At 45.2% G+C, this 21,791-nt stretch overlaps 3 protein-coding genes across 7 annotated transcripts in view; 2 read left to right on the plus strand and 1 right to left on the minus strand.

The window, feature by feature from the left end:
• Nucleotides 1–228: 228 nt before the first annotated feature.
• Nucleotides 229–2,151, minus strand: LOC134025158 (uncharacterized). The gene has a single exon (XM_062468046.1). It carries the CDS (start codon nucleotides 1,447–1,449, stop codon nucleotides 529–531), a length of 921 nt encoding a protein of 306 aa, XP_062324030.1. The 5' UTR covers nucleotides 1,450–2,151; the 3' UTR covers nucleotides 229–528.
• A 2,918-nt stretch (nucleotides 2,152–5,069) lies between these two features.
• Nucleotides 5,070–16,312, plus strand: LOC134024593 (bromo adjacent homology domain-containing 1 protein). 4 transcript variants are annotated; one of them, XM_062467134.1, is made up of 7 exons: nucleotides 5,070–5,811; nucleotides 11,165–13,009; nucleotides 13,392–13,756; nucleotides 13,943–14,102; nucleotides 14,521–14,600; nucleotides 14,899–14,990; nucleotides 15,640–16,312. In XM_062467134.1, the coding sequence occupies exons 2-7, from the start codon at nucleotides 11,185–11,187 to the stop codon at nucleotides 15,827–15,829; spliced, it is 2,712 nt and encodes a 903-aa protein (XP_062323118.1). In that variant the 5' UTR covers nucleotides 5,070–5,811; nucleotides 11,165–11,184; the 3' UTR covers nucleotides 15,830–16,312. The 4 variants fall into 4 exon arrangements, with proteins under 4 accessions (XP_062323118.1, XP_062323120.1, XP_062323117.1 ...); XM_062467136.1 differs by lacking the exons at nucleotides 5,070–5,811; nucleotides 15,640–16,312 and adding exons at nucleotides 9,094–9,277; nucleotides 15,191–15,468; XM_062467133.1 differs by lacking the exon at nucleotides 5,070–5,811 and adding an exon at nucleotides 9,095–9,277.
• A 5,417-nt stretch (nucleotides 16,313–21,729) lies between these two features.
• LOC134025485 (echinoderm microtubule-associated protein-like 1) overlaps nucleotides 21,730–21,791 on the plus strand; it is a 6,861-nt gene continuing 6,799 nt past the window's right edge. The window contains exon 1 of one of the 2 annotated variants that reach the window (XM_062468527.1): nucleotides 21,730–21,791. This exon is cut by the window's right edge and continues 272 nt beyond it. In XM_062468527.1, coding sequence (XP_062324511.1) covers nucleotides 21,769–21,791 — 23 coding nt within the window. In that variant the 5' untranslated portion in view covers nucleotides 21,730–21,768. The other variant, XM_062468526.1, reaches the window with a different exon arrangement.

A 21,791-nucleotide genomic window follows, 5' to 3' on the forward strand; every position in this document is an offset into this window, starting at 1 on the left:
TCAAATCTTCATGGACTGAAGAGCTCGAGTATTAACTGTTTTAATACAGACTAAGCAACCCACACTTTTGGTTATAATAGCCTATATAACTACTACACAACAAATTATTTTGTAAATATATGATTTAACTTAGTAGGCTAACAGAAAAGTGTCAAACACGACACAAATCTACATCTCGGTATAAAATTATAGGTGAAATATAAAAATCTTCACATGCTGTTCGTCTTACATTAGCTACGTTTATTTTCCACAAAGCGGAAAACAGCTAAGCACATTCAGCTGAATTGCAAACCAACCTAAATGTTTACCCACAGACCACAATGCAAATTGTATTCGTACTATGGCCTCAAAATTCTCAGGCAGGGGGCACAAACACAAGAACGTTAACACAACCACCCATGGAACATAAAAGTAGGCTATTTACTTAGATACCACACTTACTCTACACTTTTAAGTAAATGCCACCCGATACACCCCAAGAGCTAAAAAATACCTATTTGTCCAAAAGCGTGGACAAAGAAGCCGCCACTACCTCCTAAATTTTTTCAAAGTAAAGAGATTATTCCCTATCCCATATACATAAGGACTGATTGTGGTGTAGGCTGTGGAGATCAAGAATTCCAACTCAGACCAAGCAGGGAAGTCATAGGGGCTGTATCCCAGATGGAGGACTAGGTACAAGGTCCAGTCGATCTGAAACAGCGCCATGGCTGCCAAGATGGCCACCGTACCCCTGTGAATCCGAGGGCTTTTGTTCTTCCTTTTTGGCTCCTGCTCCAACCCTGGGGCTCCCAACCCGGGCTTCACCATCCTCTTCTGCCCCAGAAGAACCTTTATGATGAGGCAACTGCTGACGGTGATGACCAGGAGAGGCAGAAGGATGCTGAAGATGACAAACAGGTATTTGTATAAACGGTTTATGGTTGGGCAGTTATCCCTATAGCACAGGAAGAAGTCTGGTGGGCATTTTTGGGTGCCAGTGATGTTTTTCATCTGTCCATCCAGGTTCATCACGTAAGTGGGGGCTGCCAGTAGCAACGCCAACGTCACACAGAGCCCACTCATGGCCCAGGCGTAACGAATGTTGTCCAGGAAGATGGGAAGGTTGACCCTGGTCTCTGCATCTCTGAGTTTCTGGTAGCGGAAGACACTGATGAGGACAGTGAACAGGATGCTAGCCACCTCACCAACCACTGTCAGGAACTTCAGAGAGCAGCAGGCCCATACGTTCAGACTGATGGAAACGTGCACCACAAGAATGTCATAGATATCCACGATGAAGATCTCCTCCAAGTTGGAGACCGACAGGCCAAGGAGAAGCACTTCAAAGGTCTTTAGCTTGATGATCTGTTTTTGAACTAGGGACAGGATTAGTGCTGTATTACCTATGATCCCTAGGATGGAGATTAATATCCTGATGACAAGGGTCCAAAGTGCAACGTTCCCCATCTTTCTGAATAAAAATGTATTTTAGAAACGTATCTGAAACTTGTGCTGTCTCTTAGAGAAAAAGCTGTCTCTCTTTCCATACGTGTGTGTGAATGAGAGCTAGAAGCTGATGTGGTTTTTGTCTCTTTACTTTTATGCTTCAGTGACTCGCAAATCTATGTTGTCATGCCTTCAAAAGAAACCAAGCCCAGATTGGTGATTGGCTTTGCTCATTAAGGATCGGAAAGTCGAGGATGCTGGAAAAGCAGAGACCTGGGAGTCCTTTAATTTGTACCTTGGAGCTTTGAAAAAGCCTTAACTTGAGATGAGTGCTGATCCTAACTTTAAACATTTACACAAGGTGCGTAACTGCCACTTCCGTCCCTTGGTAACTTACAACTGTGATTCTCGCTTAACAAACTTCCATTTGATTTCAACTATTGAATTCAAAACCTATGGTACATAAAAGCTCATTTTCATTTAACGACTGTCAGGTTTTACATTTTTAGATCTACAATAAAGTTGCATTTCTCTAATTAACTTTTTTCATGAGGTCAATTCAACCCACACTTACCTTCCAGTGGCTTTATTTTCAAGATATATCCTTCCTCATTGGAATAAATAGACTATATTTGCATGTGTCTCTCATAAACACAAGCACTATTAAACCAGTTTACTCAGAAAGCCTTCAAAACAGTCTCTCATTTCCTGTTTTTTGTGCTTTGTTCTCTATCTCTCCTCTCTCAATGTTTCATTTGGCATTTTTTGTCCTCAGTCCCTCTTCCTGCTCATCTTCCCTCTCTCATACTGTCATCTCTCCATCCTGTACTTTCAGCATTCACTGCGTTTGATCCGGTTTCACATGTGGCGCTTCACTGCATTGCTCCTATTCTGGCAATGTAAGTAACTCACAAGGTATGACATATTGGCTTCCTTTAATTAGGAGAGCACAAAAATAAGTTCAGAATCAGTTAGAAACAGAAAACAACTTCAACTGACACAATTGAACAGTCTCCCTGTAAATATGGATACAAAATATATAAATCTATAAGATTACAGGTACAATCCATTAGGTTAACCAACCATCATTACAGCTTCACCTCTTGAATTGAATTGAGATGTAAACAAGTTAACAACCAACCGATTATTTTCATTGGGTGTGCTCAAGCCTTCGGCGAGAGCACAACCTTTGTTCTCTCACATATATATTATTATTATTTTTTTTATTTTATTTTTTCCCCCCCTAAAACTCAGTCAATATTTGGCCTACATAGACAACGTAGGTGTCAAAAGTTTCGTCTTGGTAGCGATTGAGTTGCTTCTATTGGAATTTACGTTCCGTTGTATGGTTTAAGTGGAAATTAAGTTTTTGTGGCGAAAAGTGAAGCTAACTGTGGCTAATTTGCTAGCCACAGTCACTGACTAGTTACTAACGTCACTACGTCACTAACGTCACGAAAACACGCGTGACTACCTTTGGCAGAACATTCGTTTCGCATCTGTTAACTTGGGAGATAGCTAGGCTAACTATAGCTTTACTGGAAGGCAGCTGCAGAAACGCCACAAGCAAAGAGGCCAGGGTGATAACTATTTATTACTTTGTGATATGACACACAATTGTGATGTGTAATGTACAGTATAAGATGATATTATTAAGGAAGTACATCTACTTTCGGAAACAGTAGTCTACTATTTCACTGACGTATTAGCATCATGACATTAGCCTGTGTTGCCCGGGCAACACATACTACAGTAGTCTATGATGTAGCGTTATCTGTTTTCAATCGTTAAAATAAACATTCCTCACATATATATTTTCGTTGTAGGATTTATTCTGACATTAGTAAACGATTTGTTGGTGAAATTACCATTACCTGTGGTTTCAAACCAGTGTTGCTCAATGCAACGCTGTAGCCTACGCGAGACACACTACAAAAACATCTACAGTACACAGCTGTTTAGGAAATCAAACGGCGACAGAACATGTTTGGCACTCCCCTTACTTAAATCAAAAGTCTCTGACCACTAACCTGAACTTCATTGCCACAGCCTAAACTTTGTCAATCTGTTCATGAAAATAATTAATTTCAGCTTAAACCGTACAACGGAACGTTAAATCCAATTCAACCAACGCAATCGCTACCAAGACGAACACAGCAGTAGTCTAGTATTGTACCGTAGTAGTACAATTTACCGGGGCAGCTTCTCCACACAGGGCTATATCGCATTTTGCGTTGTTACTGACAATGATCGCTACCAGTGAGCTTTTTATGAATGAGCGATTTTCCACTAAATAAATGTCAAGCTTATTTACGTTTTGGGGGGCATATTTTCCGTTAGCAGATGGTACTGTTTGAATCGCGATTCCATCTTCTACTGCCGGGTAACGTCGTAGAATAATCTTCAAAGGGGGTTCTTTATTAATGAATGAATGCAATGAGTAGGCTGAATGCCTGAAAATATCATGAGAAGGGAAAAACTTAAAATGACGTTTAAGTCATAGAGATTAGGTCAATTTTTACACCGGTCTGCCCAATTTATTCGTTTTGTTTCAACGATGAGGCTGCCTCTTGCAGGGGAAATGAGAAGACATCTTTTTCATTCTACACTTCACTCGTATTTTCAGTTGTAAATGAGCAGCAAAAAAAAAATGCTTTTAAATCTATGTCATCTTTATAAATAATAAGTATGCATTTTTATATAAAATATACAGAAATATCAGTTGTAAAAATGTCATTCAAAAACGGACCCCTGTGCAACCGACGCAAGCAAGCACACCCTACAATTTCCCCAGAAATTGTACCCTCTCTAGTTCTTCCTGGGCTTTCACATGCAGTTTGAAGGAAAGGAGGAGGGGTAGTAAATGAGGTAAAAGGCATACAGTTCACTAGGACGTGCATCCAGATGGCAAGTGCCCATTGAGACATGAGGAGATAGAAACTCTTTAGCCTTGTGTGCTGTTCAAGGTGATCAACAGATCATGACCCACCATGCCTGTTTGTTCTCTATGTCTCCTGTAACCACATGGCATCATTAGCAAACCTCGCCTCTCTGTCATGCCTCAGGCAGATAACATGTGAATTCTACATTTCTGTGTGTGTCCTTGCCCAAAATGTCAACAGAAACAACAACCAAAAGAAGGGCTGGATAGTGGTCAGAATATAATGAAGGTGTGTATACTTTCTTGGGCTTGACTTGTGGTGGACTGGACTGATACACTCAAGAAACAAAATTAGGTTATGCTTTTTAGTACCCTTTGTAACAAGGCTAAACCCCAAACCTTTGGACATCCAAGGACAAACAGTAGAAGGGAATTAAGGCTTATATCTTTACCTCGGAGGTTTTCAGAATGTCAGTGGTTTTCTTTAATGTTTGAATGAGTTTTATTTAGGAGTCTTTACTTCTGCAGTGTACCTAGAAAACGTGGTCACGCAAAACTTATTGAAATTTGCATTTCTAGTCTTCTATACTACTTCAAGATGCCAACCTCATTTCAATGTTTAAAGCCGTAGAAATAGATTATATACAGTATGTGTTTGCAACCAGTAACTATAAGACGAGTATTACCGTGTGTATCGTTGTCATAACATAATTGTCTATGGTTGCACGTATGGATCCATGCGACCCCGACCATAGTCCACAGCTCACGGCTATCCTCGCTGTTCGTCGATACCCCTTTAAAAGCCTCTCCATGTTGTCTTCACATGTGATCGGACACTGAACTGGGATGCTGCAGTTATGTAAAATGCACTGTAAAAGAATGTGTTAGACGTAGTGCCGACAACATTTCTGTGGTTTTTAGTAGTTTTGGAGATTGACTTGGGACTGGTTTACTTTCCACCGGAGTGACGGAGCTTCAGCCGTGTTACGTACAGTTGTTTGCTACAGTGGCTGGTGCGCAACTGAAAACTGCTTGCTGTGGCATAGCTCGCTAACTAACGGTTAAAACGACGTGTATCAGTCAACACTTCCACCATCCAATCAACTGAACAGTACCAACTCACTGAGTGGAGATAGATCTGACAGTGAAGTGGATGCGAACAGTTTGAGGAAGCAGTTTGTTTGAGCTGCTTGGAAATAGTTAATTCGTATCTTATTTGGTCTATATTTTATGGGTTCATAGAACTGTGAGTTGAGAGAAAGCAATAGTAATTCGGCGACATTGACTTTCTGGGAAACCTGACGCGAGGCAAGCTGTGAGAGCAGCCAGAGCTGCCTAGCTTGCTAGCTTGACACATTCTTACCTCAAGACACATCGGACAAGTCTACCAATTCAACGGAATTTGCCTGCTATGTGCACCTTTGGGAAAGGTGCCCTAGTACGGTCATTCTAGCTGTGGCTAAGCTTGCCAATTAAGCGAAGAGTGCCAGAGACCTACGCGGGTAAGTAGCTACTGGTATCCTATGCTGGCAAAAGGTGTGCCTTCCCTTCACCCTACACCTCCCCCGGTTTATAGCTAGCTAGCTAACATAACTAGACTAGGCTGGTTATAAGCCTCCTTGTGCCTTGCGACGGTGTTTGCGTTTCTTGTTTTGTGAGGCATATATTGCTGAGCCAATGGCCATGATGAAGTCGGAAGATGTCCCAGGGAGTGGTACTTGGTGTGCTAGCAAGCGCGCACGATGCATATCAGGGATAGGATAAAAGGGTGGTCTTTCTCAGAAGCTTGTCAATAGCTAGCTGGTGGTTAAAGTGATCCTAGCAATCAACTCATGGTGTATGAATGGCGTTGTGATGATATGTTATTAAGAAAATAATTGTGGTTGGCGTTCAGATGTAAATAGTCCGATCGGTCAATTAGGATAATTATTTCGACTAAGTGCCTCGTGCAGTGCCAGCGGATGGTTGATAATGCCACCGTAATAACGCCATACCCGACAGCTAACCGCTGGACATATCATGCTTGCCCCAGTTAACTTCAGTAATTCATCTGGCTTGTCTGTTAACTACAGTATAATATGTTCCTGAAATAACTTGAGCTTTAGACCTTTACGCTGTAAACGCTTCAATGCAGGTAAATGGCATGTCCTCTCGTGTTCAGACAAACTTTTTTTATAGATCTATTCAATTTGATCAACATTCCAAACCAGCCAGAGTTAAACTATTGGAACATACAATCAGTACAACTGGATAACTCATAAACTTGTTCTAAGTTTCTGATAGTCTATTGTTTTTCCATTCATCTTTCCATCCATCTCATTGTGTCCATCTCTTTTTCACTTAAGGCTACATTTATCTGTCCATTTCCAAAAGCAATGTCATTGGTAGAAGTTTTTGATTTTTCACCTTCTTTACGTCAATACATTTAGCGGCCCCAAGTCTGTCTACTCACCTACATACCCGTCTCTATTTACCCCCCCCCCCCCCCCCCCCATTACAATTCACCTTTCCTGTTTAGACATTTTATCTAGAATACAATTTACAACTTCAGCTTCAACCCTAATCTTTCCCGTTCTCTCATGTTCATTTCTTACTATTCCACCTCAGTGCTGTTTAGAACAATCGATGAAATACCTTGACTGCTTTTGAGGAAAGATATATTTTCTTGTTGTTTTTTAACGTGGGCTACACATGAAGTGTTGATCGTTTGTCGTGTGTGTGTGTGTATTTGTGGAGTGAGTCACATAGGGTGTGTGGCTCACGGTAAAACAGGAGGCAGCTGAGAGGCTGCTGCTCGTAACACTATCTTTGCTTTATGCTTTTGTTTCCACCAATCCAGATTTTTTGTTTAGGACCCAGAGGTGGAGTTGGTGGATTGCTCAACACTTGCACATAGTAAACACTAATTTTCTGCTCACATGTGGTGGGTTAACTGATGCTGTCATTGACACACACACACACGGTGTCCAAACAGTTATTTAGGCTTGTGCAATGTAGCCTAAATATACATCTGAAGATCAGAAATACATTTATTTTATACTGTGACAGTCCAATTAATAATAGGTTGACCAGATATAGTGGAAAACAGAGTGTGAAATGGTGGATACAGCCTAATAAAACAATATATTTGGGCTATAGTCTGTATCTAGGAGATAACAAAATGAAATGCATCCAGCACATTCTCAGACAACTTCTGTAGCTTTTAGTGTCTGTCTGGAGTGACTGAATGCTTTGTATGAATGTCAATGCATTCTGTATGTCTGTGTGGAATATCTCATTGTGTATAAGTGTGTGTGGGGAGGGGGTGGGGGGGGGGGGGTCAGTCAGTTACAGAAAAACAGAACTGGTGAAATGTGTGTATTGGTGCAGGCATGGGGTTCATGAATGAGTACTTCCCTTAACATAAGGATCAAAAATATAATAATGATGACATAGCTTAATATACCAGAAAGGATTTAGCTAAAAAGGGGGAAAAAACTGATCTGTGAAATAATGTGAGATCAATCAAGACTATGATGGCCCCAAATATAACAGACTTGAAATGGTTACTTACTCCTTAGTATAAATACAGCCCATCCTCGCTGTCAGTGCTAGCTTTTTGGAGGGATAACTGACGAAATGGTGGTCAGTTGCTTTATCTAAGACAAAGCACCCATGATCAAGCCGTGGGGCGAGAGCACGTGAATGAGCAAGCAGTACTGACGAACAACTCAATGACACCTGTGACATCCGCAGTAAAGGAATAAGCAGCCTAATCTCTACATGCTACTTGTCTGTGCAATTTCATGGGCTTCTTGTGAATTTTCCTTGGGAGGAATTAGATCTTTGGTTCAGTCTGTAGGCAGTCTACAATATTTTACAATCTGGAGGAGCTGCAGTGTATACTCGTATGTAAAAATGACAAAAAACACTTCAAACCTGAGACATGCTTCATGATTCTCAGATTATGAGTCATATCAAGGCTCATAAACACCATTGTACCAACAACCTACTTCTTATAGTTGTACCAGGCAATATGCAAAATGTGTCTGTGGTTGCAAACAGCAGTACAGCGTTAGATTGGCGGAAAATGCAAAGTAGGTAATAGGTGACGTTGCGTGTGTGCTTAAGTCTGCACTTGTAAGATGTGCATCTGAGATTGAAATAAAAGATGTTACAAAAATAATTGAAGAATGACCAGTGGGGTCATTGTTCATCTAAACAATCCCATTTATCATGAAGGAAACCCTAGAAATGTGGAACCCTGAGGAGTTGTGGTGTGTTCTTATTTGCCACATCCGTTCATGTTGCTCTCGAAGACCAAAGCTGCACACCTGCCCAGTGTGGTGTGGTACACAAGTAGAACATGGGCTGTATCATTTGGACAGTCCACCAGTAAGGTTTCTACCTATTTTCTAGTAATCACAATAACCTAATGGCACTAAAACTATTGACACCAACTGAGCTAAACCGTGTAGACACAGACAAGCTGCTCATATCCATGGATTTCACACCATTTTGTAACATATCTCACCCTGCTCCCTGTTTGTGGTGTGTTCATCGGACTGGCGATGTGTGTTAACAGGCTGGTGGTTTACTGATGTGGTTCGGTCACGACAAATGAGAGGGTGAGAGACGGGCTTCGTGGGGGGCTCGCCTCATATGCCCCCCAGCGTTTATATAGTTTAATCAAGTGTATTAGTGTGAGTTCGCGAGAGGGTTTTTTTCTACAAATATTTTAGTTTTACTCTCGAAATAAACTGCTGGCTTTTCCATCATTGGAGGACAGGGATGTCAGCGAGGCATGTCTGTATAGCAATTGGTTAAGATTAAGTTTTCTGCAAATCGGTGGAGCCGAACCAGGAAGAGCAGACCGCGCAGGCACCGTCCTCCACTCCCCAGCTCTCCCCACTACGGATCTCTCTGCCATCACATCAGACCAGTTCAGCACTATTTCGACGTTTCTCCAGGCACAGCATGACGGAGCGTGTAAGTTGCCTCGTACTCATTTTCCGATTAACCATTTTCAAGTACCGATTGTTAAAGTTGCGATCAGACCCCGTCCAGAAAGGAGTGCAGAACCTATTTTCGCTTCGGCGAAACCTTTACCATGCACTGGAATCGATAGCCTGCTAGCTTGCCATACCCTTCGCTGTCTCTCCAGATAGCAGTGGAATATGCACTTGTTTCGATTTTGCGCTTAGAAGTCTCATAAAAATGTAATGTGGATGGTTCGTTACCATTATTTTATTAGCTTTGCGTCCGGTAGCCCCCAGCCCATATTTAGAGCCAGGCTGCTTCAGATGGCTGGCTACTTCAAGCTGGCTCTGCCCTACTGTAGCCTACTGTATTTGTCGGGCAGATGTCCTCAAGTGGGCCATCGTATCGGACGTTTGGTTTGTTTGGTCAAGTCACACTGGTCACAGCAAAGCAGCTCATGGGTTAATATTGTATTCGAGGGTTCCACGGCAGCCAACACAAGCTTTTGTTGTTACATACAAACCATGTCATGCGTTTAACAGCATGCCTGTTTGGTAGGCTCTAGAAAATCTTACATTGACACTTGTCTCATAGAAGCTTGTATAGCCTACGTGACAGGCTCCCGTGTCTGCAGTAGGCTACATTATCAGCATCAAGGGTGTTTAAGTGCCTTTAAATTGCCCATTTTTGCCATTCAATAGGGAAACTAATATGGGCCAGTTGTTGGCAAATTAGTACCCTGTACAAGTTACTAACTGTCGGATAGGTAAGCTACGTATTCATTAACTTTTATTTGACAGGTTACAATCAGTCCTGTTAATGTTGTTTTGGAATGTGTGCCGTTTAGAGTCCGTTTAAGTTATTTAAAATGCCTTTTTGTTATTGCGTGGCAGAATGTCGAGAAACAGAAAGTCGAACTGACACCGAATTCCCCTTCTCGTATAGAGGATTGAATCATGTAAATCAAATGATAAAAACGTCGATTATTGTTCAAAGGTGCTGCATCGGCTCATTTGCTGCATTCTTTTGGTGTTCATGCGTCGACATCGTGTTTGTCTCCAAATTCTTAGGTACCCATCAAGGTATGTTAGTTTTCAACCCCTCAGGTAAGGGTACAGAGGCGAAACTTAAGCCGGTTTAAAGTGGAGTTCTGTCCAATTAGACAGGAGCACTCCAGTACGCTATAAAGGATCATCGATCGCTTTAAGTTTCTAATTAATTTCATAGAGTAGCTTGAAACTACACTTACCAAAATTATATTAGATAGATAAGTGCCTTGTTACTCACTTACAATATGTATATTTTTGGTGTGGAAAAACGGTTATAATTGGTATTTAAATGAGCATTTTATCTGGGGTAGTCATCCTCCTTTTCAGATTTGGTACCAAATTTGAGACGTGCATTGTGTCATTGTTCAGTATTGTCAATATTGCTGCTTGTTGACTGAAATGATGCTGCATAACTAAGTGACCGATCAGATCAATATTTTATCGCCCATTTTACTTCAGACTTTTTTGTTCATTTCATGTTTGTGTTACTGTACCGTATTATACAGTAATTATTAAATTTTCAGTTTGTTTGTATTGTTTTCTTTATATTTGTGACTAGTATTAGACACATTTTTGCTTAATTCCTGGTCAGACCTAAGAGATTTAGGCCTATATGGGATGGGCATGAAAACACATAAGAATCTCCTGATGAAAGAAAAAAGGGCTTCGTAAATTGTAATTTGAGGGAAGGGGGACAAATATGCAAGTATTGAGCTGTGAAACAGGCTTAAACAGGCCTACATTTATGTATAGGCATTTGGGTGTTGATTACACTCAGCCAGTGTCCCTCATCTTCAAGGGGCTAATCTGGGTGTTAATCAAGCCTCCATGCTTCTCTGCTCGACAGGCCCTGTGGGGAAGCATGTGATGACCCACGCCAGGCAGAAGGGTTCCCTCAGCCAGTGTCGTAGCACAGGGAAGTGGGACAACTGCCCCCATTGGCCACATGGTGAGATCATGGGCGGAGCCTGGCCTGAGCGCACGCTCCGATTCGGCAGGACCAAGAAGAGAGGTGAGACCAAGCAAGGAAGAGGCGGGGCCAAGGAGAGAAGTGAGACCAAGCAAGGAAGAGGCGGGGCCAAGGAGAGAAGTGAGACCAAGCAAGGAAGAGGCGGGGCCAAGGAGATGACTGACAGGAGGCAGACAGCTCCAGAGCAGAAGCGAAAGCCGGGAAAGAGGCGGGACAGGAAACGGGACAGGAAGTTGTATCCACTGCGGGGCAGGGGAGGAGGCTCAGAGGGGGAAGGGCTTAGTTGTCATGTGCTCCTTACCCGATTGGAGGAAGACATCCAGGAGAGCGCGGAAGAGAGGGAAGCCAACAGCGAAGTCATGCCCTCACCTGGGAAACGCAAACCCAGCAAAGAGAAGGGCAAGGGCAAAGGCAAAGCCAGTGGACAAAGCCTGAAAAAGACAAAACCAAAAACCAAATCCAAGTCAAGCCCCGAGCCCGGTCCCTTTGTCCCAGAGCCCCGCAAGCGTCGCCTGGCCTCTCTCAACGCCGAGGCGGTCAACAGTCTGCTACTGGAGAGACCCAGTGACCCCCAGCCAGCAGCGAAACAGGCCAGGAGACAACAGGACGAGCCCCCCAAGGCAGAGGGTTCCTTGGATCCAGATCCAGCCAGGAGTGGGGGGGCTGGAGCCCCTAAAGCTCAACGAGGTGGCAGCGCTAAGTCCTCCACTACGCACAAAGCTCAGCCGTGCCAAAGCTCCAAGCAAGCCAAGAGGGTCAAGGCAGACAAAGAGGAGGAGGGAGGAGGAGTCAGTCTGGAGAGCCTGCATGCTCCCACCCCAAGACGCCTGGCTGGTCTCAACGCTGCAGCCCTGCTCAAGCTAACCAGCTCGTCCGCGAGCAGCAAGCAGAGAGTCAAGCCCACGCCAGCAGCAGACTGCAAGGCCTCATCCGCGGCCGCCTCTCACAAGCAGCCGGCCAGGCTGAAGCTCAAACCCAAGGGCCGTCAACACAAGCACAGGGGCAGGACCTCCGCCCCTCGTCTCCAGGGCTGCGCAGCCTGCAAGAAGACTGGCTTCGAGCCCAAAGTGGAATGGGAGTCCAGCGGCTGCACCCACCGTCTCACCAAACCGGGCTACCAGTCGCGCAGCATGCTAGCCTACCCACTGAAGCCTGTGAAGGAGGAGCAGGTGGAGGCGGAGCTGAGCCCGTACTACTGCTGCCGGCCGGAGGGCTCCGTGGAGTACTGCCACCGCCTGGCGCTCTTTCTGGGCCAGCAGGCCTACGCAGACCCGGACGAGCCGCCTCTCAACCCCGCCATGACTTCCGTGAAGCGCGAGTGCCTGGTGACGTCCCCTTCCCTGGCCCACCCCCACGCGGCCCTCACCCTCAGCCCCCACCCCTGCCTCTGCACGGCCGACCCCTGCTTCTCCAGCTACTACGTCCACATCGCCCACCCGACACACACTGGAGCTCCGTCAGGAACCCTGGCCTCACGCCCTCTGAGCTTTTCCCCCTCCACACTGTGCCCCAACCGGGTGTCTGGCTCCAAGCTGCGGGGCCCTCCTGTGTCCCACGCCTCAGGTCTGGCCCACCCGGCCTTCTGTGGGTCTGTGGGCTCGCCGTGCTACAGCGAGGCCTGCAGGGTTAGCGGCTACGCGTACAGAGCCATGCAGCCCGTCGCCAGCAGGGGGTGCTCTTTCAGCACGGGTTGTACCGGCTGCACTCACGGCATCAAGACAGGTGAGCGGACACACTTCAGCTTTGTTAGATAGAAACTACCTCTGAAAAGTACGTTTTGAAACCTTGACTTGAACCTTGACTTGAAGTATTTGGAAAAGCACTTAGTGGATAAAAGATAAAAGAAATGTGTTTTATACCTTTTTTATAACGTTTTATAACTTTCTTCTTGCTCATAATGTGCCTGCAGAAATATATGCTGTTTTTATTTAATGGTAGAATGTATTTTGTATTTACTTTACTGGTACAATGTTCCAGTGTGTGTTTGGGGGTGGGGGGGGGGGGTTTAATGTAAGATACATTAACAGCTTTCAGGTTTGTTTTGGTCTCAGCTTCTCCACCGATGCCTATTCACAAGCTCTCTTCTACATCCCTGTCTCTCCAGAAGGTTACTCCTCCCCCCAGGGCGAGCACAGCCCCTCCCTGCTGGTTCCCCCCTCCGTCCCCCTCTCCAGCTGCCCCCTCCCCAGCACCCCCTCCTCCACCCAGGCCAAACCCCGTCTCCTCACCCCCATGTCGGACCGTGGCCAGCCCCCCGCCAGGCTAAAGCTGGCCAGGGAGTGTCCACAGAGCAGCAAGCCCCCCAACGGCTCCTTGTCCCTGGGCCGCACCCGGCTGTCCCAGAGGCAGCCGGCCCCCACGCCCAGCCCCAGCCTCAGCCCCGCCAAACAGAAGAGGGTGAGTCGCCGGCGAGCCACCAATGGCTGGCTGCCCGTAGGAGTGCCCACAGAAAAGGAAGTCTTCATTGCGGTAAGTGGGTGTGTGGGAGTGTGTGTGTGTGTGTGTGTGTGTGTGTGTAGGAGTGTGTGGGTGTGTGTTTGTGTGTGTAGGTGTGTGTGGGAGTGTGTGCGGGTGTGGGATTGTCTGGGTGTGTGTGTGAGAGTGTGTGCTAGTGTGACACAGAAAACACCAACTGATGAAAGTGGCTTGTCTCAGGGAGAGGATGAGACAGCCTTGCGTCAGTGTTATGAAGGAGTGGAGAGAGACGGCGAAGTGATACGCATCAGAGACACTGTGCTGCTGCGCTCCGGTCCCAGAAAGAAGTCCCTGCCCTATGTGGCCAAGATATCAGCGCTCTGGGAGGACCCCAAAACAGGTGAGGGACGTGTGTGTGTGTGTGTGGAGGGGGGGGTGGGGGTAAAGGAACGAGAGGGGTGGTGATTGGGTGGATTTGGTTTTAGGGAATTCATGAATGTGTGGGCGGGGTTCTTTCTGAATACAAGTCTTTATGTTTACCTTAAAATGTGTGTAGTCATTGCTTTAGGCACCATGTCCTAGATAGCACCTTACTAGTCGGGCTAGTAATCTGAAGGTTGCCAGTTCGATTCCCGGTCATGCAAACTGACATTGTGTCCTTGGGCAAGGCACTTCACCCTACTTGCCTCGGGGGAATGTCCCTGTACTTACTGTAAGTCGCTCTGGATAAGAGCGTCTGCTAAATGACTAAATGTAAATGTCTGTGCAATGCTCAGAATTTGCGTGTGTGTGTGTTCCTGTGTGTCTTGTCACCTCAGGAGAGCTGATGATGAGCCTGTTCTGGTACTATCGACCTGAACACACACAGGGGGGCCGGGATCCCAGCATGCACTGTGAGGTGAGCCCCACCCTGCCCTGGCCTCCCCCTGGCCGTACCCAGACACACGTGTCTCTTCAGTCTGGAGAAACTCCCTCCTCTGTCCCACTGCCCCGTCACTAAAACATGGCGACTGATATAAATTGTGTGCTCGTGACAAGAATACAAGTAAGGTGATATCAGTTTGCGATTGGAGCAGATGGCGGAGAGGAAATTATTGATTCGTTCATTAAGGCTGAAGCTTGTAATTGGCACCTTCTGATCACAGTTCTTCAGTGTTTTTTACGGACAAGGCTGAGATGTTCCTCTCCTCCTCCAGAACGAGATCTTCGCCTCCAGGCATCAGGATGAAAACAGCGTGGCCTGCATCGAGGACCGCTGCTATGTCCTCCCTCTAGCACAGTACTGTAGGTAAGTCAGGTGGCTGAGTGGTTAGGGAATCGGGCTAGTAATCAGAAGGTTGCTAGTTCGATTCCCGGCTATGCCAACCAAATGACGTTGTGCCCTTGGGCAAGGACCCAAGGACTCACCCTACTTGCCTCGGGGGGAATGTCCCTGTACTTACTGTAAGTCGCTCTGGATAAGAGCGTCTGCTAAATGACTAAATGTAGGTAAGAACCCATCCATCCTAGAGCCCACGGCTGCTTCCTCCAGGTTAGAGAGGGGTTGAGATGCCTTCCACACTTAGCTGCTAGCGCGCTAGTTAAGAGGGTAAGATCAATCTTCTCCATTAACACCTCTCCTGGTTGAGCCATGAGGGAACTGGTTTTCCTAGGTGATATCACACGTCTTGTGACAGTCAAACAGACAGTAGAGTGCGTGTGTGTGGTACAACATTTCCCTTTGTAATCTTAACTCGTGTTTTAAAGGGCTATGCACAGCATTCCTATCTATACAACCGTATAGTTCATACGTAAGGTATCATGGCTATCACGTGCGTTATATATTTGGGTATGAGGCCTCACAGAGCAGGTAGATACAGAGGTGAACAGAATGTTTTCATGATGTCATGCATGCCTAGCTTCCTGGTCAGAGTCGGTTGTCTTCTCCCCTTCCATAGATTTTGTGCCTTGGTGAAGTGTCGTTCTGAGGGCGCCGCGCCCGGCAGCGCCCGCGTGGTGCCCTGCCCCTCGGACTGCGCCCCCCCCGCCCACCGCCGTGTGCCCTCCGACATCGACCCAGAGCTGGTGTACCTCTGCCGCCACGTCTACGACTTCCGCTACGGACGCATTCTCAAGAACCTGCAGTGAGGGTGGTGCGAGAGGTCCCGAAACACGCACGCACACACACACAGCTCCGCTCCTAGCCGATGAAGGATCGACGACTTCTGGAGTGTCTTTTTAATTGGGGATCTATTAAGTCTTGCGGGTGGAGTGGGGTAAACATACCGATTTTTGGAAAGGGACCCATTTTGAAGTATACGGGGGAAGGCTGAAGCAATGAGATGAGCTCTGGAAGTTTTGGAGGAGGATACCAAGAGGAATCCTTCTGAGCTGGGTCAACTGTCTCAGACAGAGGAGAGAGGAGGGGAACGGTGCAGTTTTCATCCACTGACCCAGACGAGCCTGGAATGGACGCCACCACAGAACTTAGTTACGGGTGGTGTTGTTTGGCACGTGTTCTGCAGACACGGGCCCGGGCTCAGTGTTCTGAGGCATTGTCAGAGGAACCAGCGAGAGTAGCCGTGGTTACAGAGAGGACCCATGCGAGTTCTCTTCGTTTGTTTTTCGTAACTGTACTTGTAAAACACACACATTTTCGTAACCTAACGGTACTTGTAAAACACACAGTCATACACACAATTATTCAGCCCACCCAGGGGGAATCTTGACCCACACTGTTGTGGATTTGCTTGTTGAGAGGACAATATAGGGTAATTGGGACCACCTGGTGTGTGTGTGTGTGCGTGTGACACACACTAGCAAACAGGGAAACCACAGAAGCAGGTTCAGAGAGGAAGTGGAAATGCTCCCGTCCCTCCCTGCTCTGGCTGTGAGAGAGAGAGAACACGTTGACACAGTTGAGTTCTGTTGAACTTTACGAATCGCCTCGTCCTCAGAAAGAAAGAAAGAAACTACGGCTAGGACCCCTTTATACACTTTTTGTTTTGTTTTTTAACACAGAAAAGACTTCCTGTTTTCCAGTGAAGAGCGCACCCCCCCCCCCCCCCCCCCCCCCCCCCCACTGGAGAGCTCACGACACTTAAGTTCAGCGTTTAAGTTCAGCTTTGGCCTATTGACACAGGGTTGTTGATGTCAGTATCCGCCTGTGTTGTTCCCTGTTACTTGCCTTATGACTTGCAGGTAGAGCTTTAGGCAGCTAGTCCCACCCAGCACATAGCTATAGGAGTGTTAGAACGGACCTACTGTACTTTTGAAAGCCACACGGATCAGTCACTGTTTTATCATGATACACTATAAGGAAAAGTAATCACTGGAGATTGACTGTATCAAGCAAATGCCAGTCAGAAGATAAACCACAGTTCATTTCCGCTGTTTCTATTGCTTGCCTTCACCAGATCGTGCTGGCCAGGAGACGCCAGGTGTAATGACCATTCTGGGTATTCTAGTCAGCATCCATCATGGCTGTCCTCCCACATGTCCTGTAACCCTGTTTGTCTGGGTGGGAATGTCTGCTCTACCGGTTCTATTTCTACAGCCCGCCTTCTTCTCCATGTACAGCTCTAAGCCCTTCCCCCAAGATAAACCAAAGTATGTCACACAAAACGGAGCCCTTGTCTCACCCCTCTCTCTTTCTCCTTGTCCTCCGACTCCCTTGTTAGATTGCACTAATCCATTCCTTAATTACAACATCTATGATTGTTTTGAGATTTGTTTTTCAGCTACTAATGTTATAAGGGGAAAATACTATGTATTCTTCATATCTGTGTGCTTAGTAGAGAATGGAAACCAAGGCTGTCATGACTACTCTGTCAAAGCATATATTTACATAATTCACAAGTAACCCGCCAGCATATTAGTATGTGTTACCTAATTGCACAACATGTCATATCTAACCATGAAATATGTACAATGAAAGTCATTCCCTTTGACGTTGAATTTACTCTGGTATGCCTATATCCACACTGTCATTGTAATCCAGATTTGGAGGCGACATCTTGATGTAAAGTGCTCTGTGTTGGTAATACCATGTGACAGAGATTGAGGTTCCTGTAGGGGGGAAATGTATTTGTTACATTATATAGTAGTGGTGGAGATTTTTCTTTAACCACGGTCATTCATCATTGCCTTTCAACCTGCAGGAGAGTTTTACAGTCATTCTTCAGTCAAACAGATATTTGTGTTAGAAGTGTGTTCCCTTTTGTCTTCTTACACTGCAAATGTCATATTGCTGGACTTTGTAGTCTAATGTTTTGAATATCCAAAAGCCATCTGAATCTTCTCCAATGTCTATTCACAGTTTGAATCACACCCCTGAGGAACAGCTAAACAAGCTTGTATCCGAGAAACCATACGGTCAAAATCAAATCAATGGGTCATTTATTTCTATCAATGCCCAGATTCTTTAGAAAAGTAATATATATTCTCCTACTTTACAATTTCTCCTTATCGAAAATATTTTATTATGTCAATTTCCTAAGATGGCATATGCAATATATTTTTAGAGTTACTATTTTTGACAAATGAACTTAACAAATTTAAAATAATCTATGATTTCTGTTTGGTTTTTAGGTTGAGGTTAGTTTGAATCAAATCACAAGACAGAAACTGAGATTTGACCAAATACAGGAAGAATAAAAATGAAGAGTAATGTTTTGGTTGAGGTCTGTCAGTCAAGCAGAGGGGGGCGGGGGAAAACGCTCCCTAGATAGATGTGGAACGATGTACAGTAGCTACTGTGCATATCTGGACCCTTACTAAACTGTAGGAGCACCGGGCACTCATTGTACAAGCAGACAATGCACAGTGTAGTATTTTTTGCAAGATCTGTAATGATTATATTTAAAGAAAACAAATATTTAAATGAAGTTAACAATTACAATATATAAAGAATTCAATTTAACTTATTTGGAAATATGTGTTTTGATTTCAAAGTCATTGTTGCTTAGACTTATGCGGTCAATGAAAAAAAAAAAAAAAAAAAAAAAAAAATTCTGTTTATTAGTAATTTATGAGTTTTTGAAATTAGATTATTGAATGGCGATTAACAGACGTGTAAAGTTTAGTAGTTTGTACCATACAGACGTATCTCGGCATATAGGGTGAAAATCAGACCAAAGCACATCCTGGCAGAGTCGGGTAAAGTCTCCTCTAAGCACTGACCCAGAGACAGACAAATGTCCCGTCCCTTTAATGGTTAGGATTAAGGGGTGCGATAATCTGATCCTGGATCTGTGATTGGAGAGAATTTCCGACCTAGCGCCATTCTGACTGACCTTAGCTTTGTCTTCTGGGAGACTGCCATGGCAACAGGGTCACCTGAGCGTTAAGTGATCTGTCGTATCCAGAGGACAAGATATCAAACACCTGAGACAGGATGTTCTTGTTCCAGGGACCAGCTGTCCTCAACCACTGGTCCCAAGTCAGTTTTCCCTCCCCAGACTCTAACCTTAATCATTCTGGGTATGAAGTCAAAAACCGACCTTGGATCACTGAATCGAAGACAGCTCCATTCTGTGACTTGGTGGATCCAGTGGGATTCAGATGGGAAGCTAGTCAAAATCAATTAATTGTCGAAATTCATCTGATTGTGCTGATAATGTGAATGAAGGGATGTGATGAAGCTTGTGTTCCATCCATCTCCTCACAGCCCTTTGTATCAATAAACAGACCCCCCCCCCCCCCCCGATTGCTTTTCTCCCAGATGTGCATTTCCAATGCTAGAGGTCAAATCCTCTGTCCTGTTGACCACTTCTATACAGTGAGTAAACTGTGACTGTGTCCCAACACTCGCTCAAGGCTTTCACCATCTCCTTTCCTCTCTCCTCATCACCCGCCTACCCATGTGGATTGACACGAGTGGATTGGGTAGATGTGTTGTGAATTTACATTTATCAGTTTCTTCAGTGGTGAAGAAAGAGATTAGAGAACGAAAGACCCTTTGAGCTGTTGGGACTCTGTCATGGCATTGTTCCGGATGGTTGGCCTTGACCAAGCAATTGTCTTGTATGTAACTGACATTTCCAAACACTTCAACATGTTTAGATGTGTGTAAATGCAGAGAGACTGGTGAGATAACATCATCGCTTGGCCAACACTCATGAACAAGAGTTCACTGTGCTTTTGGGGGTTTCCACGGTAACAAGGGTCTAGACTTTTTGTCGTGACCTTAACTGATGTGACCCTGACTGAGGTATTTTCACTCCATTATATCTAAACCAAGCACCCAAGCATCGCTGGGTTTCAGCTTTCTGTGTTCTGTATCAATGCTAAATGTGAGCATATATTTTGATATATTTAAAAATGAGGGATATGAAAAGTCTAGATATTTTTGGAGTAGAGAAATTATGTGTGTATCATAATTGTCACTTTGTCATGCTCTCAAAATCTCTTGGATTTTTTTTTGAAAGAATTCTAGCATCCCTGCTGATTTATTGTTCCATTGAAAGAATATTTATAAAGTCCTTTGTGAAAAAAAAGTGTGTTTGTTTTTATTATGTCACATACGGTTTTCATTAATTAATGAGACACATGTTTTGTTGGAGCGGAATGCAATGGAGACCAGTGCTCAGTGTAAACGACCTCATGGTGGACCAGGTCACGTCACGCAGTTACCTCCAGTGTCCACAAGGAGTCAGTAGTCGACAGCACCCCTACAGTTCAGGACCTGTTGTCGACACATCAACTACACAGACCTCTTTTTTTTAAAGCCTCTATAGGAGAAGAAGGCACGTGGACCAGGACAACAAACTAAAAAGTTTTCCCATGTGTTCTATATTTTCTATTTCTACGTCGTATGTTGAACCTGGTCCATCCTCCTCCCTCCATCGGCTGTCTCCTGTTCCTCTGTGTTTCTCCCTCCACTGCTGCCTGTCAAGGAGACCCTCCTCCAGGTGGACAATCACCTCCATCCTGCAGGACTCAGGGCATTAGGACTGTCCAGCAAGGCCGTAGCCATGGAGTCAACATTGGGGGGGCCGAATTACATTTTTTATTATAATTTCGGACAGCGTGCGTGGTTTCCTGTCGTAGAGTAGCACATTTATATTGTTATATCAATATTTTGGGGGGGAAGTTTTGAATATTGGGGGGGGGATGTGTCCCCCCCAATATGTATTATGATTACGGCCTTGCTGTCCAGACTCACACACACACACACACACATAGATACACACTCAGGACCAGATACACTGTTCAGCAGGAGCACAGTCCCTCTGGTGGAGACTAGACTAGTGTTTATCATGCTCTAATAAGGTCTTCTCCTTTTACATGTCTCTGGCCAATTAGTTAATGACCTGTGAATATGCCAAGAAACGAAAAGGAACTTTTTCGAAGGCTACAGGGGAGGGCACAAGCGGTGCTTCCTCCTCTGTTCCAGAGAGGATTGTGTAGCTAATGAACACCACACACAAGGAACGATGTGGGAATTTGCCCCGGAAACTAATTCAGCGAGTGCGTAACAGACAGAAAAACGGCTTACAGTGGAGATCTTTACATGACTCTACTGCTACTTCATCTGTGTCTGTGGTCTCGCTAGGCTGTATAATCACCATCCCCAGCTTACCCACCCTCTGATGAATGTAATTAATCAACCTTTCCTTCCTAATCACTCTTGCCATCTCATCAGCCTAAGGCCTGGGCTGGCCATACCGGCTGTCTGGTCTGAGGCAAGCGCTTGGTTATGGAAGGAGGCGTTCAGCTTTGCAAACATCAGCAGAAGGGCAGAAGAAGAATTTCAAGTATGTAGTTAGGATCAGACGGAATGTCTTGTCTCCGTTGAGAGTTATGAGGGTCTTCCTTGTGGCTCGTAGAGCGCGTACCATAAACACCAAGGCTAACGCTACACACACATGTACACACACGCTTCCATATACACACTTACACACACATGCAGACTTCCTCTCTCCTCCTTCCATCCGCCATGGCTTCTTTCCTTCAACTGTCCTCCCTCCCCCACTCTCCTGTCCTCCGTGGAGAAGGCTGAGATGGGCTTAGACCAGAGGGCCTTAATCTGTCCTTAGTGACATCACCCTCCCCAATGGCTGCTGTCTTCTCCCTCACGGTTCTGGATGGAGGGACGAAGGGAGGAGAG

The sequence above is a fragment of the Osmerus eperlanus genome, chromosome 8, assembly GCF_963692335.1.
Source record: "Osmerus eperlanus chromosome 8, fOsmEpe2.1, whole genome shotgun sequence".
NCBI classification, from domain to species: Eukaryota; Metazoa; Chordata; class Actinopteri; order Osmeriformes; family Osmeridae; genus Osmerus; species Osmerus eperlanus.